The sequence below is a fragment of the Dipodomys spectabilis genome, unplaced genomic scaffold, assembly GCF_019054845.1.
Source record: "Dipodomys spectabilis isolate Male_0828 unplaced genomic scaffold, ASM1905484v1 ptg000002l, whole genome shotgun sequence".
Taxonomy (NCBI): domain Eukaryota; kingdom Metazoa; phylum Chordata; class Mammalia; order Rodentia; family Heteromyidae; genus Dipodomys; species Dipodomys spectabilis.
In genome coordinates this window covers 40,003,871-40,024,144 of record NW_024870679.1, presented here as the reverse complement: position 1 = coordinate 40,024,144, position 20,274 = coordinate 40,003,871, and the positions used below count along the sequence as shown (strand labels likewise).

Sequence of the window (20,274 nt, the reverse complement as noted above, 5' to 3'; positions counted from 1 at the left end):
ACAGCGCCCCTGGGTCAAGACTACCAACAGTAGAAGAAATTTGAACTGTGTCCTCCAGGCTGCATAACCTAGGTGGTATACACATTAGCACAGTCCTAACAAGCGCGCTCCAGGCTGGGGCCGGAACCAGGCCAGGGGACCGGCGCCTGAACAAAGCAAAAAGGGTCAGAAGTGGGGCTGTGGCTCAAATGGTAGGGTGCCAGCCCTGAGCTGAAGAGCTGAGGGACAGCACCCAAACCTAGAGTTCAAGCCCACAACCAGCCCAAAACAAACAAACAAAAACACATCAGGAGCCCATAGCAGACTCCAGTATTTGGGAGAGTGCATCCAGAGCATCTGATCTTCCCAAGAGCACCCGCAGGAGCAAACACAAGCAGTCTAGGCTGCTCAACCCTTCCAAAGGCGGGAATTGCTACAGCAGAGAGCTGAGAATCCTAAGAAAGTCAGAATAGCAGCTGGAAATAGGCTCCCAACAGAATCCAGATCAGGCACAGACTCTCTCTACCAATACAGAATCAGCAACCAAGCAAAGACAGACACACCAAAACAAGATTGAAGAGCAGTCTCCTGAACCCCCATGCGAAAATCACAGAGAAAAATCACAAGGTTTACCACTACCCAGGACAGCAAGCTCACCTCAAAAGCCAGCAGCCACGCAGGGGAGAGCCCCAGTGGGAGCAAAGCAGGAATGGAAGACAAAAACTACATCCAAGGGTTGCTGGAGGCAATGACTCAAGAAATAAAGCGAGAAATGGATCAGAAATTGAAAGAGCACAAGGATGAACTATCAAAAGATATACAGGATATCAAACAAAAATTGGATGCAAAAATAGAAGCTGCACAAACCTCAGTAAGAAGTGAGATAAACGCCAAATTAGAGGTAATGCATACTGATCTCACCTCATTGAGAGGTGAGATCAGTACTCTGAGAACCAACATTGAATCCATAAAGGGATCCATTTCCACCATGCAAACCACAATAGAAGCCACGGTCAACAGAGTGAATGAAATGGAAGGTAGAGTGTCAGATACAGAAGACAGAATACACCAACTGGACCAAAAAGTGACAGATATGGAAAAATCACTCAAATTAAACCAAAGGGAAATTCAAGAGCAAGCAGATAATGCTAAAAAATTTAACCTTCGCATAATCGGAGTGGACGAAGGTGAGGAATTCCAGAGCAAGGGAATGCAACACCTATTTAACAAGATAGTCAATGAAAATTTTCCCCACCTCAAAAACGACCATCTTAACTACATCACAAAAGCTTATCGAACACCCAACAAGCAAGATCCCAGGAGAAACACTTCTAGGCACATAATAGTAAAAATGATGGATCTGAATAATAAGGAAACAATCCTGCATGCAGCAAAAATGAAGAAGGAGCTATACTACAACGGGAAAAAAATTAGAATCACTGCAGATCTCTCCACACAAACAATGAATGCAAGAAAAGCCTGGGAAAGCACCATACGAGCCCTGAGAGCCAATAACTGCCAACCCAGACTGATATACCCGGCAAAGCTAGCATTCACATTCGATGGAGAACTGAAAACTTTTAATAGCAAAGAAAAACTAAATGAATACATAAACATTAAGCCAGCATTACAAAGAATTCTAAGAGGGGGGACACAACCTGAAGAAAGCAACCAGGAACTGGGACCTGCCCCAAACAGGCATTACTCAAAGTCTAACTGAGCAAGCACAGGAGGAAAGGAAAGAAGAAAAACTTAGGAAAACGGAATGGCAGGGACAACAATGCATCTCTCTATACTTTCTCTTAATATAAATGGGCTGAATTCGCCAATTAAAAGAAAACAAACTGAGGACTGGATCAGAAAACAAGACCCATCCATCTGTTGCCTTCAGGAGACCCACCTCTCAGCCAAACATACAAACAAACTCAGAGTGAAGGGGTGGAAAAGGATCTACCAATCAAATTCCCCCAATAAGAAAGCAGGTGTAGCTATCCTGATATCTGACAAAATAAACTTTTCATTAAAATCAGTACAGAAAGACAAGGACGGACACTACATATTAATAAAGGGAACAATCCAAGAGGAGGATATAACCATCATCAACTTATATGCCCCAAATATCGGTGCACCCAGATATGTTAAACAAATGCTCTCAAACTTACAGAATAAAATAGATCCCAATACGATAATACTAGGAGACTTTAACACGCCACTCTCACCAAAGGACAGGTCTACCAACCAGAGGATTGGCAAAGAAGCTACCGAATTAAGTGAGGCCATACTTCAAGCGGAATTAACTGACATCTACCGAGTATTTCACCATAAAACAACACAGTACACATTCTTCTCAGCAGCTCATGGAACTTTCTCCAAAATAGACCATATCATAGTTCATTCAAGGAACTTAAGCAAATACAAAGGGATCGACATAATCCCCTGTATCCTATCTGACCACAGTGGAATCAAGCTAGCTCTCAACAACAAAGCATACCGCAGAAATTTCTCTAATACATGGAAATTGAACAGCACACTCCTTAACAAGGCCTGGGTAACAGAAGAGATCAGAGAAGAAATAAAGCATTTCCTACAACTCAATGAAAATGAAAACACCTCACAAAGAAACTTGTGGGACACAGCAAAAGCAGTCCTGAGGGGCAAATTTATTGCCCTCAGTGCCCACATCAAGAGAATGGAGACAGACCAAGTAAATAATCTCATGTTGCAACTAAAACAGCTAGAAAAACAAGAAAAAATGGGACCTAAAGCTACTAGACGAAGCCAGATAACCAAATTGAGAGCAGAGATTAACCAATTAGAAAATCAGAAAACCATAACCAAAATAAACCAAACAAAAAGCTGGTTCTTTGAAAAAATAAACAAAACTGATGGCCCGTTGGCAAGATTAATTAAAAAAAGAAGAGAGGAAACCCATATTAATAGGATTAGGGATGCCAAGGGAAACATCACAACACGTACCCAAGATATCCAAACAATTCTAACAGACTACTTTCAAAAGCTATACTCTCTAAAGGAAGAAAATCTGGCGGAAATGGATGCATTTTTAGAGAAATACAAGTTACCCAAACTGAGCAAAGAAGAAGTTAACCAATTAAATAAGCCAATATCCTATAATGAGATACAGGAAGCTATCAAAAGTCTTCCAACAAAAAAAAGCCCAGGACCAGATGGATTCACAGCAGAATTCTATAAGACCTTTAAAGAAGAACTAATACCCATACTCCTCAAGCTCTTCAGAGAAACAGAGAAGGAGGGAGCTATCCCAAACTCATTCTACGAAGCCAATATCACACTCATCCCCAAACCAGGCAAAGACCCAACCAAAAAGGAGAATTACAGGCCAATCTCCTTGATGAACACAGATGCAAAGATCCTTAACAAGATTCTAGCTAACAGAATCCAGAAACACATTAAAAAAATAATACACTATGATCAGGTAGGCTTCATCCCAGAGACACAGGGATGGTTTAACATACGTAAGTCAATAAATGTAATCCAGCATATCAACAGAGCCAAGGTCAAGAATCACATGATTATCGCCACAGATGCAGAAAAGGCCTTTGATAAAATTCAACATTCATTCATGCTAAAAGCTCTGGAGAAAATAGGAATAGAAGGAACATTTCTAAAAACAATAAAAGCCATTTATGACAGACCAATAGCCAATATTATACTTAATGGGGAAAAGCTACAACCAATCCTCCTAAAAACAGGAACAAGGCAAGGATGTCCACTGTCTCCACTCCTCTTCAACATAGTCCTAGAACCCTTAGCCAGGGCAATAAGGCAAGAAAAAGACATTAAAGGGATCCGCATAGGGAAAGAAGAAGTGAAACTATCCCTTTTTGCAGACGACATGATACTATACCTCCACGATCCCAAAAACTCCATCCCCAAACTTTTAGAAATCATAAGTCACTTCGGCAAAATAGCAGGATACAAAATAAACCCACAAAAATCAGTTGCCTTCCTATACACTGATAACGCACAGGAAGAGAGGGAAATAAAGGGAGCAACCCCATTCACAATAACCTCCCAAAAAATAAAATATTTAGGAATTAACCTAACCAAAGATGTAAAAGAACTATTTAATGAGAACTATAAAAAGTTAAAGAAAGAAATTGCAGAAGACACTAGGAAATGGAAAGACCTCCCATGCTCCTGGATAGGCCGACTTAATATAGTAAAGATGGTGATACTTCCAAAACTAATATACAAATTCAATGCAATTCCTATTAAAATCCCAATGACGTACATCACTGAAATACAGAAAACAGTCCAAAAATTTATATGGAACAACAAAAGACCTAGAATAGCCAAAACAATTCTAGGGGATAAAGACAATATGGGAGGGCTATCCATGCCGAACTTCAAACTCTACTACAGAGCTATAATCACAAAGACAGCATGGTACTGGCACAAAAACAGACCCGAAGACCAATGGAACAGAATAGAAGATCCAGATATAAATCCACAGGCCTACAGCCAGCTGATATTCGACAAAGGAGCCAAAGACATACAATGGAAGAAACACAGCCTCTTCAACCGCTGGTGCTGGGAAAACTGGGCAGCCACATGCAGAAAACTAAAAGTGGACCCCAGCCTATCACCATGCACCAACATCAACTCAAAATGGATTAAAGACCTTAACATTAAACCTGAATCTCTGAAACTACTGCAGGACAGAGTAGGAGAGACACTTGAACTAATAGGCACAGGAAGGAACTTCCTGAACAGAGTCCCAGGGTCACAACAAGTTGGAGAGAGACTCGACAAATGGGACTACCTTAAAATAAAAAGCTTCTGCACAGCTAAATCTATCGCAACTAAGCTAGAAAGACAACCAACTAATTGGGAAAAAATATTTACCAGCAATATATCAGACAAGGGGTTAACATCCTGTATATACAGGGAACTCAAGAAACTAATCCCTCCCAAACCTAACAAACCAATTACTAAATGGGCAAGGGAACTAAAGAGGGACTTCTCAAATGAAGAAATAAAAATGGCAAAGAAACACATGAGGAAATGTTCATCATCCCTGGTGGTGAAGGAAATGCAAATAAAGACAACCCTGAGATACCACCTTACCCCAGTCAGAATGTCCCACATCCACAAATCAGCCAACGACAAATGCTGGAGGGGATGTGGAGAAAGAGGAACCCTATTACACTGCTGGTGGGAATGTACACTTATACAACCACTTTGGAAAGCAGTCTGGAGGGTCCTTAGAAAGCTAAAGATTGACCTCCCTTACGACCCAGTCATACCACTTCTAGGCATCTACCCTGAACAACAGGAACCGATATACAAGGACACGTGCACCTCCATGTTTATTGCAGCACTGTTCGCAATAGCTAGGATATGGAAACAACCTAGGTGCCCCAGCACAGATGAATGGATCCAAAAATTGTGGTATCTATACACAATGGAATATTATGCAGCCATTAGAAATGACAAAATAATGGCATTTGCAGGGAAATGGATGGAGCTAGAAGGAATCATGTTGAGCGAGGTAAGCCAAGAACGAAGAGACAAACGGTACATGGTCTCCCTCATAAGTGGATGCTAAATCCAAAAGGTTAGGTGATACGACAAAACTAACAGGACTTAAGAAACAAAGAACTCCCGCTCATCTGGTTGAACCACTACTAAATATCCTCATGCTGTTGATCACAAATATGGTATATAACATGTGAACACTGTTATATATTACAGACTGTGGTAGACAATTTGCTCCAGGGAAGTTAGAATGAACTTGTGACTTTGAAATTATGTAATCATTTAATCACAATCAAAAAAAAAAAAAAAAAAAAGAACCTCGGGAAAGGGAGGGAAGGAGGGGATGGTAGGGGGAAAACAATGGAGAGGGTAACAATGTTCAAGAGGAAGTGTACTCATAACCTCACTCATGTAACTGTAACCCTCTGTATAGTAGCTTTACAAAAAAAAAAAAAAAAACAAAACAAAACTGTAATTGTTCATCTACTTTGCTTCGGTTTACTGGACAAAAGAATTATACAGAGCTTGGCAGGCCGGCACTTTGACATCTTTCTCTACTCAAATATCCTGCATTCTCCTTTTCTTAGCTATCAATCCCTAATAATCATCATATAATCCAAATTTAGTCTTAGTGTCTGTTTCAAGAGAACTCAAATTGTGGGAACATCTAAATAATTAAATATATTTGGGTGAATTCACTGACACATACATTTACTCTGTGAAAGGAGTAAAACACAGTAGCTAAGAATTTGGGCTTTAAAAAAAGCAGTGGGTGAGGCGGCTGGGAATGTGGCTCAGTGGTAGAGTGCTTGCCTAGCATCATCAAGCCGTGGGTTTAATTCCTCAGTACCACCACATAATTAGAAAAATCCAGAAGTGGCACTGAGGCTCAAGTAGTAGAGCACTTGCCTTGAGCACAGAGAGGCTCAAGGACAGTGCCCCGGCCCTTAGTTCAAGCCCCAGGACCGGAAAAAACAAAAAAGAACAAAAAAAGCATTGGGTCAGATCTTAGGTTTGCTACTTAGTAATCTTTCTTTCTGTTGTTTTGATTGTACAGTGTGGATAACGACTGAACTTACCTTCTAGAGAGTTGTTCTAATGTCTAAATGAACCTATCAAGAACTTGGAGTTGAACTTATAACTACTTTTCAATAAACCTGAGTTATCACTTTTCCATTCACTGTTCAGAATCTTTAAAAATTCACATATTCATATACTTTACGTACCTGAGATGTTGCAGAAGAAACAGAAGGTGATGGAGATGCAGGTGGAGTAAGCAAACTGCAGGGTAAATTCAGTGTAACATAGTGCTCATGGCTGCAAATTATTCGCAGAAAATCCAACCTCAAGGATACCAGAACACTTGGATTTGGCAGTGAATAAAGCTTTGCAGATACCTTGCAAGTATTGCATAAATAAGAGAAGATATTAATTGAATATACTATTATTCTAATGCTGATATCAGAGTAAAAGTAAAGAATTAAAGATTAATATTCAGTGGGTAGTTTTGGGATTTGAATTTGAATAACAGTATCCTTTTCCTAGAAAAATAAAATTGGAAACTCTAAGATTTACTGTATAAATACATCTGACTAACATAAAGATGCATTTTTACATTTCCAGTATAGCATATTTTTATTTCTTAAAAATGCAATGGGGCTGGGCGCTGGTGGCTCACGCCTGTAATCCTAGCTACTCAGGAGGCTGAGATCTGAGGATCGCGGTTCAAAGCCAGCCCGGGCAGGAGAGACCGTGAGACTCCTATCTCCAATAAACCACCAGAAAACCGGAAGTGGCGCTGTAGCTCAAGTGGCAGAGCGCTCGCCTTGAGCTGAAGAGCTGAGGGACAACGCCCAGGCCCAGAGTTCAAGCCCCACGACCGACAAAAAAAAAAAAAAATGCAATGGGGGGCTGGGAAGGTGGCTTAGTGGTAGAGTGCTTGCCTTACATGCATGAAGTCCTGGGTTTGATTCCTCAGCACCACATAAGCAGAAAAAGCCGGAAGTGGCACTATGTCTCAGGTGGTAGAGTGCTAGTCTTGAGCTGAAGAGCTAAGGGACAGTGCACAGGCCCAGAGTTTAGGACCCATGACTGACCAAAAAAATTGCAATGGGAAAAGTACACCACCAAAATTTTTCCAATCATTTCGTTTTTTTTTTCTTTTTTTTTGGGTCCGATTGTGGGGCCTGAACTCTGGGCCTGGGCACTGTCCCTCAGCTCTTCAACTCAAGGCTAGCACTCTACCACTTGAGGCACAGTGCCAGTTCCGGCTTTTTTCTTTTTGCTTATGTGGTGCTGAGGAATCGAACTCAGGGCCTCAGGCATGCAAGGCAAGCACTCTACCACTGAGCCACCTTCCCAGCCCTCCTACCATTTCTTTGGGTCCAGTCGTGGGCCTGAACTCTGGGCCTGGGCACTGTCCCTCAGCTCTGTAGCTCAAGGCTAGTGCTCTACCACTTGAGCCACAACACCACTTCTGGCCTTTTCTGCTTATGTGGTGCTGAGGCATTGAACCCAGGGCCTCAGGCATGCAAGGCAAGCTCTATACCACTGAGCCATCTTCCCAACCCCTCTCCTATCATTTCTTAAAAGAAATTCTCCATCCTTTTCTATAGCATATTATATTTGCCTGTATTTATAATTGTCCATTTTTTCCCAGCTACATCATATGCTACTTGACTGAGGAGACATACTATAAACTTTGATTTAAGATCTACAATGTTCTTAATGTAAACATCACTGTTTGGCAAGTACGGGATATCAATACTTCTAAAAATGAGACAGGGCATGTTTTGGTAACAATAGGCCATAAATTTGTAGAGAAAAATATATTTACAATGTATTTACATATGACTCTGAATAGTTAACTTATTAAGACAAACAATAAAGGCACCCAATAGAACAATATTTTAAATTTTTAACTATTACACTATCAAACAGAATTCTTGACCAGTTGTTTTCAAAAATGAAATCTGTAGACCAGCTGGGAAGATTTCCTTAAGAAGTAATTCCTAAAGTACCTTGCCCAATCTCACCCCATCCTCAGACATGATTCAAACTACTCAATAATTCTAGAATGGAACCTAGAATATTTGTATATATATTTAAAGCTCTTTAAAGGGCAATTCTGGAATAATTTTATTACATACTACTCAAGTATTCCAGGAGAGCCAATAACTAATGTTTTCCAACAGTAAGGCTTATTCATCAGTGAATAAAAAATTAAAACAAAATCAGCTGCTTGTGGAAAAGATCTAGAATGCTTCTACTTTAGTAAAGGCAAGAAAATGAATGACATATTGGACTTCAGTAAACATCTGACCATTATTTCGAACTGCAATATCTGTGTTACATTAGGAGAAATATACAACAAAAGGCAGTTAAACTACCCAAGATACACAAAATTCAGTGACCTATTCATTTAGGTGCCACATTTGCATGGTACCTTGAGGCTGCTTTATATTACTACTATGACTTTCTGCTCCAGAATGGAAATGAAAGAGTCATGAGTTTGATACTATTACCTCAAGAAGACCTGGTTAAATATAACCAATAGGTATCAGCTTGCCATAGTCCTGTGTCCAGATACAACAAATGAAATGAAGTTTTTTTTTTGTTGTTTTTTGTTTTTGGGTCCGGTTGTGGGGCCTGAACTCTGGGCCTGGGCCCTGTCCCTCAGCTCTTCAGCTCAAGGCTAGTGCTCCACCACTTGAGCCACAGCACCACTTCTGGCTTTTTTCTTTTTGCTTATGTGGTGCTGAGGAATCGAACCCAGGGCCTCAGGCATGCAAGGCAAGCTCTCTACCACTGAGCTACCTCCCCAGCCCCTGAAATGAATTTTTTTTGTCTTACTAATATCAATACACTATCTTGTGTTAATTTCTTGTGTGAGCATGAGTATATGAATGTGCTCTTAAAAGCTCTAGCCCTGAAAAATGTTAACCTGGATTTTAAATTATTTGAGTACAGTTACTAATTATGTATTACCTGTTTATAGTAGGACTTTATAAGGTTAAAGACAAATCCTCTGTCCATAACAGACAACAAATCATTAAGAAAGAATGCAAGGCTTGTATTGAGTCTCTCAACCATTTCTGTGTCCTAGGAGATAATATAAAACAAAATTAAAATGATAGTTTAATTTCAGCTCAAAAGAAGAAGTAAGAAAAAGAGTTACCAATACCTTCTGAAATCGTGAGACTACATCACTGGCAATTGTGCTAACAAGAGCAGCAATGTCATCCATGAAACGTTCTGGAAAACGACTTTTCCTTGGAGCATCAAGTTTATCATTAAAGTATAAATGGTGCACCATGCTCTTTACCTGAATAAAGATATAAACCATTAATTTTTCTTTTTTTTTTTGAGACAGTCTTGAACTTGATACATTACCTTAGAAACCCATAATATATATATACATATATATACACACACACATATATCTATGTATATACATGTATATATTTATTTATTTAATGGGGGATACTTGAGGCTCAACTCCAGGCTTCTTGCTAGCTAGGCAGGTGTGCTAATACTTCGGTCATATCTCAAAAGTCTTTTTTTTTTTTTTTGCCAGTCCTGGGGCTTGAACTCTGGGCCCGGCATCTTTTTGTTCAGAGCTAGCACTCTCCCACTTGAGCTACAGTGCCACTTCCAGCTTTTTCTGGTAGTTAACTGGAAATGAGAGTCTCACTGCCTTTCCTGCCCTGCTGGCTTTGAGCTCCAATCATCAGATCTCAGCTTCCCAAGTAGCTAGGATTACAGACATGAACCACCAGAGCCCAGCTCAAAATCTTTTTGCTTTAGTTAGTTTTAGGATAGTGTCTCAAGTTAATGCCCTGGATGGTCTGGCTCATAATCTTGCTACTTATGCATCCCATACAACTGGGATGACAAGCATGTTCTACCACTTCCAGCTATTTTAAGATAGCGTTTTGTTAAGTTTTTTTTTTTTGGGGGGGGGGGGAAGGGGAGGGGACAGAGCTGGCCTCAAACTGTAATCCTCTCAATCTACATTTCCGGAATAGCTGAGATTACAAGTGTGAGTTATTGTGCCTGGCTCCTTAAAATATTTTGTAGTAGAATATGAAACACAGCTAAACTCTATTATCACTTAGAACCCTCCAGTCTTTAGCCTTCCAAATAGCTGAGATTATATGTATAAGCCAACACATTTTTTTTTTAATTTTAATTTTTTTTTTAATTTAATTTTATTTTATTTGAGAACATACTGTACAGAGGGGTTACAATTACATGGGCAGGATAATGCATACATTTCTTACCAAGCATTGCAGCCTCCTCCTTTGTTTACCCTTCACCTCCCTTCCCAGCCTCCCCCCTCCCAAGCCAACACATTTTTAATTAAAATCCATAGAGCAGCCAGGCACAGGTGTATACCTGTAATCCTAGTTACTTGAGAGGCCGAGATCTGAGGATCTCAATTCAAAGCTACTCAGGTCAGGAAAGTCCGTGAGATTCTTATCTCCAATTAACCACCAGAAAACTGAAAGTGGCACTGAGGTTCAAAGTGGTAGAACACCAGCTTTGAGCAGAAATCAGGCCCTGATTTCAAGCCCCATGACCAGAAAAAAAAAAGTCATAGAGCATTTAATACTTTGAATTTTTAATAAAATATTGTTTGTAGAAGATATAATGAAAATTACGTTTCTTATGTTATATGAGAAAAGAAATTGATTTATATCCATATATGTATAAAATTAAACATGGTTTTTAAATGAATAAAACAACTTCTTGATGACAGCATACATCTATTACTTAAGTATTAAAATAAATGAAAACACTTAACAAGCAATTGAATAGAGGTGACAGGAAATATAAGACATTTTAGGCTAAAGCAAAGAAATCTAACAACTCCTTATCTGTACAGGAATAAAACAGTTTAATATGCTAGGCACAGTGGTACATGTCTATTATCCCAGAATTCCAGAGGGGCAGACAGGATATTGTAGCTAAGTCTTAAGCTGCAATTTTTTTTTCAAATTCTTTATTGTGATTAAGTGATTACATAATTTCCCAAATTTCACAGTATTGTGGGATAGTGATGCTTAGTTAAAGTCACAAACATTCTAACTTTCATGGACCAAATTGTCTATTGTGGTCTATAACATTTATGAGTTCTATGAGCTTTGCAATACAGTTATTTCTTCCACATTGGGTGATATGTACATTTGTTTTGTTTTGCATAACAGCAGCTGTTCCCTCTTTCCCACTTGTTCCCTCCCTCCCATCGCTGAGTTGCTTAGTTCATTTTAATCAATGTCCAGTGATTAAGCTGCAATTTTTAAATTTATAATTAGGACCTCTAAACATACGTGTGAAACTCAAAATAAAAACAACACCAACAGGGGCTGGAAAGGTGGCTCAGTGGTAAAGTGCTTGTCTTATATGCATGAGGCCCTGTGTTCAATTCCTCAGCACCATATAAGCAAAAAGAAAAAAAGCCGGAAGTGGCGCTGTGGCTCAAGTGGTAGAGCGCTAGCCTTGAGCTGAAGAGCTGAGGGACAGCACCCAGGCCTAGAGTTCAGGCCCCACGACCAGACCCCCCCCCCCAAAAAAAAAAAAACCAACACCAACAGCCAAAATTGCAACTTCACCTTACAATAAAAGCATATGAATTACAAATGTGTTATTTACATTTTAGGAAAAAAAGAGGTTTCTATATTGCGACTGGCTTACTTTTTCTTTTTCTTTTTATAGCCAGGTCTGGGGCTTGAACTCAGGGCCTGGGCACTGTCCCTGAGCTTCTTTTGCTCAAGGCCAGCACTCTACCACTTGAGCCCCAGTACCACTTCTGGACTTTTCTGTTTATGTGGTACTGAGGAATGGAAACCAGGGCTTGATGCATGCTAGGCAAGCACTCTACCACTAAGCCATATTCCCAGACCCCCCCTTTTTTTTTGTCGGTCATGGGGCTTGAACTCTGGGCCTGGGTGCTGTTCCTCAGCTCTTCAGCTCAAGGCTAGCGCTCTACCACTTGAGCCACAGCGCTACTTCCAATTTTCTGGTGGTTTACTGGAGATAAAGAGTCTCATGGACTTCCCTGCCTGGGCTGGCTTTGAACTCAGCCTCCTAAGTAGCTAAGATAACAGGTGTGAGCTTGGCTGGCTTACTTTTTTTATACAGAAGAATTTTTTTTTTAACAGGGTGCTGGTGGTTCACACCTGTAATTCTTGCTACTCAGGAGGCTGAGATCTGAGGACTAAGGGTCAAAGCAGCCCAGACAGGAAAGTCCACAAGGCTCTTTCCAATTTCCAATTAATCATAGAAAAACCTGGAAGTGCTATGGCTTAAGTGGTAGAGCACTAGCCTTGATCAAAAGGGGCCCAGGGTGGCATATTCTCAAACTTACCTTTATCTCCTACTCTGCCTCCCTCTTTTCTTTGTGTATCTCTCTCTCTCTCTCTCTTTCTATGTTTTTTTACTTAGTTTTTACATACTACTTATTTAGAAAAAAAATTTTTCTTGATTTCGACTATCGAGAGCTAAGGAGAGAATTAAAGAGACAGGTCTTTAGTGCCAGAACCCCAGATTCTGCTACTACCCGCTATGTATACTACTAAGTATACACTACCTGCTGTGTATATTACCAAGCCTGTGACTTGGTTAATAGTCTAGAATATTCTTGCTATGCACTTACTGCCTTTTTTCATGCAAATGTATACATATATGATGTTTTTATGCACATGTGCATGTATATATGTATACATGTTCCTATGTAAAACAGATTAGTTCATTCATTGCTTTTAAATAGAATTTGCTGAATTAAGCAAAAAAACTATTTTTGTTTTTTTGATTGGCTATAACTGACATTTTCCTATAAGCTTTCTACCCATAATAACAGTAATATCTATAATGTTTTTTAAAAAATATTGTTATTATAAAGATGATGTACAGAAGGGTTATAGTTACACAAGTCAGGTAAAGAGTACAGTTCTTTTTGGACAATGTCACTCCTTACAAAGCTTTTTTAAATATTTGCAATGCAATCTATAGTATTGCTTCTGTTCATTTGCATGTTTAGATTAGGAAAGACTGAGTCACAAGTTCTCTTGTGAAAAACAATTTAACCTCTGCAACTATCTCATGGGTGAGGTGGATTAATATGAACATCACGATTTACAATTCCACCTAAACTGTGTTAAGTGTTACATGTAATTTTGTCATGGAGGTACACATAAAATCATAAAATATGAAACAGAAAAAATATTTCTAGAATAAAAATGACTAACCTAAAATAGTTTACCAAATAAAAAAGTATTAAAGATATGTTTAGTTTGCTTACCATTAACTCAAAGAAGAACCAGGCTTGTTGCAAAGCTGATTCCCGAACACTACCACTGCAAACAACCCACTGCAAAGCCAGCTCCTCATGAAACAGCTATCCAGAAATAAATTCAAAGTTACTGCATGTCAAATCTGTTGGCAACACAAACCAAGTAATAATAATGGAAAGTACAAATGAAGAAACAATGAAAATAAGGCATGTGAACTATTCAATGATGCAGTGAAGACACCCATTAACGAAACGACTTATGCATGTAAGACACTGGTATGTTGAAGAGCTGAAAAAATTACATGTTATCTAAAGGTAAAATGTAATTTTAAAAGTACAGGTAGAAGTAGCTTCCTAAATTATACCTACAAACAGAAATTAGACCAAAAACTCACAAGTACAAATAAGATCTTGTTTGTACTTTAAATACATATTTTAACAGACACAAATACACTCATGAACTTTGTTGGTACAATTTAGGAAACACCTTTACAAATGTAAACTTTGCTATAAGCCAAGTTTGATTTTCAAACTTTCAAATATTTAAAATCTTTTTAAAAAATAGCAATAAATTCTTGCCTTAATAATGGTTATGTATACAAAGCATTTGCAAAGTAGTGCATATTAATATGAAAAAGGACTAACAAAACTGTGCATAAGGGAAGCAAATCAACATATCTTACTAAGAGTGATAATTTTTCTAACTCATCTTCCTTTCCCTGGAGATTTAAAACACAAAACAAGAAGCAGTTACAGAAACATAATTAAGAGTTGATACTAAAATTTGATGATCAAATTTGATTTATTAAACTCTACAGTCAACCCCACAGCTACAAACACTATCTTCAGGTTAAAAGGCCTACACTGGAAAGGTATACCCAAAAAACACCAAATAAGCAGTGTTTGCTTACGTGTGTTTCAAAACACAATGTATTTTAAAATCGCATATTGGTTATGAAAAAAGCCTTATATCTGTTTAATTGTTGGAATTATTTTCTTCTTATATGAATTGTCTTAACATGAATCTACCTTTTTAGTTGGTAAGCGTCCCGTTAATGTTTGTAAGAAACTTGACGTCTCTGTGTGCGAAGACATACGATTACAACTTCGATCCATAGCCTATGGAGTGAAGATGAATGAAATGACGAGATAACATTAACATAGTTGTGGATGACTTTGCAGCTCCAGGATTATGTACAAATTTAAAAGTTTTACTGTGGTTTCAACAACCATCTATTTTACTGCTCATCTCATTTACACTATTTCAAGCTGCTTTAATACCAGTGACTTAGAAATCAAATGGCTTCTATGTATTTTTAGTCTTTAAGAAGATGAGTATTTCAATGATTGTAATATTTAAGAGTGCTGCAAAGAATGAAACTTTTATCTACGTGTTCCACACGCATGCATATAACTAGTAAGAACATTCAAATTTAAAAACATACTTCTCAACTGATACCTGACCAAAAAGGAAACAAAATTTATATTCAAAGAAGGTAAAAAGATTAGAATGACATCTTTTACTTTTTTACTATTACCAAAAACTACCATTCAAGTTTGTTATATACTATATACTATATCAAATATAAATCATTTATAATTGTAAACAGAGAATTAAAATTTTCTTTAAGAACAAGAGAATTTTCCTTCAGAGTCAATACACAGGTGAGAAGCATATTTAAGTCATCATGCAATATCAGCTACCAAGCAACTAGTCTTCAATAAACAAAACCCAACTCAAGTTTTATAATTTCATACTTTGCAACACAGTACAAATAAAAGTGGATTTTGCTTCTGGCATTTAATCTTACACACAATTTGTATTTAATTTCAACTTACTATTTTTCTACAGAATGATTATGAACAGAACAAAAAGATAAGATAGCAAAAGATAAATTAAAATGATATAATAACTACACATTAAAGCAAAAAACAAAATGGAAAAATGTTGCTTTTATTCCACATAAAAATTTTAAATCCTACTAAAGATGTGCAAGCCCTAAAGCAGAAACTGTTACAAAAGGCATCAAATGCATAAGCAGCAGGCATTGAAATACTGGTAAGGTGTTTAAGAAGGGAGGAAAAAAAGGAAGTGGGAGAAAACAGGAAAGGAGAGTGTTACTGGTGAACTGGTCTCATTCATGCATAGTAGTTGGAAAATGTGCTAAGTAAACAAAAATATACACTTTTTAATGATTAAAAAATGCAAGCCACTGAAATCATAGTATGTACTAAAAAGTAATGTTCTAAAGGGAAACATCAGCAGCCAACAAAGAAACCTCTAATTATAAACACCACCTGTGTTGATTCTGCACTTGGACTGGGGTTGGATCCCCATGGGGCAGCTTTTGGACCACCAGTGTTAACCCAGGAATTGGAGCGATCTAAACCCTAAGCATATAATAGAAAGCAGTTGGAAAGGAAAGAAATATTACATGTTGCATGCTATAAATTATTCTAAAGAAACCCAGACCTTCTAATGCAAACACGTTTTTAATTAGTACTGTTAAAGCAACCAAAAATTTTAGGTACTTATGAAATATTAGTTCACCCAAATCATCTTACGATACATAATAACAATTTATAAAAATAACCAAGAACATTAAGTTGAGCATTTAAATATAATTTCTCTATTTGTAAAAAGATCACCTTGAAGCACCAACAGCTAAAGTTCTTACATCATCATCCTTCCAAGTGCTAATTAAACAGTCTAAATCAGTAATTCTGATAATTTCTTTTGAATTGAACTGGGATTTAAAAGAAAAGAGTGGAAGAAATATATTCAATTCTTTGTTGGAAACAAAAATTTCATCTTTCATCAGTTGAAAACTATACAGTGAGCTGGGCGCCGGTGGCTCACACTGTAATCCGAGCTACTCAGGAGGCTGAGATCTGAGGACCACGGTTCAAAGCCAACCCAGGCAGGAAAGTCCATGAGACTCTTATCTCCAATAAAAACCACTACAATACCGGAAGTGGCACTGTGGCTCAAGGGTAGAGCACTGGCCTTGAGCTGAAGAGCGCAGGGACAGCGCCCAGGCCCAGAGTTCAAGACCCACGACCGACCAAAAAAAAAAAAAAAAGAAGAAGAAGAAAAAGAAAACTATACAGTGATACTTGATAATTCTATACCTCCTGCCTAATAAGAACAGTGGAAATGAAGTTTTATTTCTTTTTATTGGACTTGTAATAAGTACAATGGAGTGCTATATATAAATATACATACATATGAAACAAGGAAAACACTATGCAGGGGCTGTGTATTAAAACTATCTTCATTAACTTCATGAAATTAGTTTCTTTAATATGCTATGAATGTGTTTGACTAGCTGTGAATTATTTCTTCTTCTAAAAGGAGTTACTGTGATTCCTTGTGAAGGGATCTAGCGCTTTACTTCTATTTCCTACACCTAAGAGATTGCCAGTATCACATAAGAAGGTTTACAAGCCAGCTGCTAGCATCTCATGCCTATAATCCTAGCTACTCAGGAGGCTGAGATCTGAGAATCATGGTTCCAAGCTAGCCTGGGCAGAAAAAGTTTTTGAGACTTTTTTTTTTATCTCCAATTAACCACCAAAAAAACCAAAAGTGGAACTGTGGCTCAAGTGGTAGAGTGTTAGCCTTGAGCAAAAAGTTCAGGGCCAGTGCCTAGGCACTGTGTTCAAGCCCCAGATCTGGTGGGCACGCGCGTGCACAGACACACACACACACACAAACAAATTAATGGACGTATTAAAAGATAGAAAAATTTTAGAAAAAAAATAAAACAAGGAGATTAAAAGTCCTCAGGGATAGGGGGAATAGAAAGAACTGATTACAAATTGAAATAAGATGCTCTTTGGGAGAGTGGTCTTCTAAGTTAAGTCTTAAAGAAACTGAGGGAATAAGATCATCTAATTTAATTTCTCTGTGTCCCGCCCCCACTCCCCACTACACATACACCTTTGGTGCCTGTAATGGGGATTGAACTCAGTGCCTTGGCATTGCCCCTGATTTTTTTATTTTTTATTTTTGTTGGTTCTGGGCCTTGAATGCTGAGCCTGGGCACTATCCTTATGCTCCTTTTGCTCAAGGCTAGCACTCTACTACTTGAGCTACAGCACTACTTGTGGCTTTTTTCTGTGATTAATTGGAGCTAGAGTCTCATGGACTTTACTGCCCAAGCTGGTTTTCAACCACGATCCTCAGATCTCAGCTTCCTGATTGATAGCTAGGATTACAGCTGTGAGCCACCAGTACCTGGCTTGTGTTTCATTTTCATTTTATTTTATTATTTTGTTGGTTATGGGGCTTGAACTCTGGGCCTGGGCACTGTCCCTGAGCTCTTCAGCATAAGGCTAACGCTCTACCACTTGAGCCACAGTGCCACTTCCGGTTTTCTGGTGGTTTATTGGAGATAAGAGTCTCACGGATTTTCCTGCCAGGCTGGTTTTAACTGTGATCCTCAGATCTCAGCCTCCTTAGTAGCTAGGATTACAGGCTTGAGCCACTAGCTCCTGGCAGCATGATTCATTTTTTATTTTATTTTTTTTGTCGTCATGAGGCCTGAACTCTGGGCCTGGGCGCTGTCCCTCAGCTCTTCAGCTCAAGGCTAGTGCTCTACCACTTGAGCCACAGCACCACTTTCAGCTTTTTCTGCTTATGTGGTGCTGAGGAATTGAACCCAGGGCCTCATGCATGCAAGGCAAGCACTCTACCACTGAGCCACCTTCCCAGCCCCTGCATGTTTCATTTTTAAAGCAACATTCTGGCTATTGTGTTGTGAAGAGTGAGTAGACAAACTGCAGAGAAACATCTTAAGGCTAATTACATTGATTCAGGGGGAGACACTGGCAACTCAGACCAAGGTGGTAGTTGTAGAGATGGGAAGAAATGGCTATTGCCACATCAAGGTCCTGGGTTCAATCAACAGCATAGAAAGAAAGAGAAAAATAACATAGCTACATTTTTAACAAATATGCAATCTGGACAAAAAGAATTTAGAATAGCTGCCAATTTTGGAATTGTTGAGAGAATTGTATTGAGAAAGTAATTTGGGGAGTAATTAGTATAACCTTTATAATGGTATTTAATAAGCTATTCAACTTATATAGGAGAAGAAAAATAAGTACAAAAATTGGTGGCATTTCCAGATTAAGAGATCAGATAAAGAAGATAAAGGAAAATGAAGAGATATAACCAATAAACTAAGAGGAAAGTCAAGACCCCTTTAAGCTAAGTAAACAGAAAATTCATGTCACAAGATACTAGCAGGTAAAATAAGGTGAGTACTGACAATAAACCTTTGGATTTAGAAACATGCAAAACACTAATAGCTTTAGCAAGTGCATTTTGTGTGGAAGATGATAGAAATATTTAAGACAATGAGAGTGGACAAATTTTTAAGGAACTCTCCCGTAAAAGGTAGCAAGAGAAATGGCAAAGCCAGTAGCAGCAGAAATACTAGAGAGAAATTTACTTTATGGAGAAGAAATAATAAGCTTCTATGTGAGTGGAAATGATTCAATACACAGGAAGAAACTTGAGCCACAGCGCCACTTCCGGCTTTTTCCTTTTTGCTTATGTGGTGCTGAGGAATCGAACCCAGGGCCTCAGGCATGCAAGGCAAGCACTCTACCACTGAGACACCTTCCCAGCCACCGGAAGTACCTTTTTATTGAAAATTTTTCAATAAAATTGTTTTTCATAAAATAATTTAAATGAAGCTTTATTGGAGCCTGTGTTGGGGCATATGCCTATAATCCTAACACTCAGGAAGAAGAGGTAGGAGGATCAAGTTCGAGGCCAGTATTTAATACATAACCAGTTGAGTACAACCTGGGCTACTTATCAAGACTGTCTCAAAAAAACGAAACAAAATAAAAATTAACTGAACAAGGCTGGGTTAGCATAAGACAAGTTCTCATTTTGTGATGGTTTTCTTCAAAATTGGGCTATATGTGTTACTACACACCTATAATCTCAGCTACTTGGGAGACAAGCAGGAAAATACTGGTTTGAGTACAGGTCAGTCTAAAGCTTGAAGACTCCTATCTCAAACCCAAACCTGGCATGTTGGTACCAGGTTGTGGTCCCAGGTACTTGGGAGTTAGAGGCAGGAAGATTATAGTCCAAGGTTAGCCAAGGGTCAAAGAACCATATGTGAAAAACAAACTAATAGCAACTGGGTCTGAGGTGTACTTCTAGTGGTAGAGCTTTTGCCTAACAAGAAGGAATGCCTATTTTCAATTAATATTAGATCAGAAAAAAATTGTTCACTTTTTTTTTTTTTTGCCAGTCTTGGGGTTTGAACTCAGGGTGGGGGCACTGTCCTTGAGCTCCTTTTGCTCAAGGCTCAACCATTTGAGTCACAGAGACACTTCCGGCTTTTTCTGCTTATGTGGTACTGAGGAATCGAACCCAGGGCTTCATGCATGCAAGGCAAGCACACCACCACTGACCCACCTTCCCAGCCCCAAATTGTTCACTTTATATATGTAAA

The 20,274-nt window shown here is 38.6% G+C and overlaps 1 protein-coding gene across 5 annotated transcripts in view; it reads right to left on the bottom strand.

The window, feature by feature from the left end:
- The window catches only part of Dock7 (dedicator of cytokinesis 7), a 195,988-nt gene that overhangs the window by 70,215 nt on the left and 105,499 nt on the right, over window positions 1-20,274 (bottom strand). For all 5 annotated transcript variants that reach the window (XM_042676205.1, XM_042676213.1, XM_042676221.1 and 2 more), the window contains exons 23-27: window positions 14,822-14,911; window positions 13,802-13,897; window positions 9,683-9,823; window positions 9,487-9,600; window positions 6,726-6,896 (exon numbers count right to left, since the gene is read on the bottom strand). In XM_042676205.1, coding sequence (XP_042532139.1) covers window positions 6,726-6,896; window positions 9,487-9,600; window positions 9,683-9,823; window positions 13,802-13,897; window positions 14,822-14,911 — 612 coding nt within the window. The remainder of the gene's footprint in view (window positions 1-6,725; window positions 6,897-9,486; window positions 9,601-9,682; window positions 9,824-13,801; window positions 13,898-14,821; window positions 14,912-20,274) is intronic.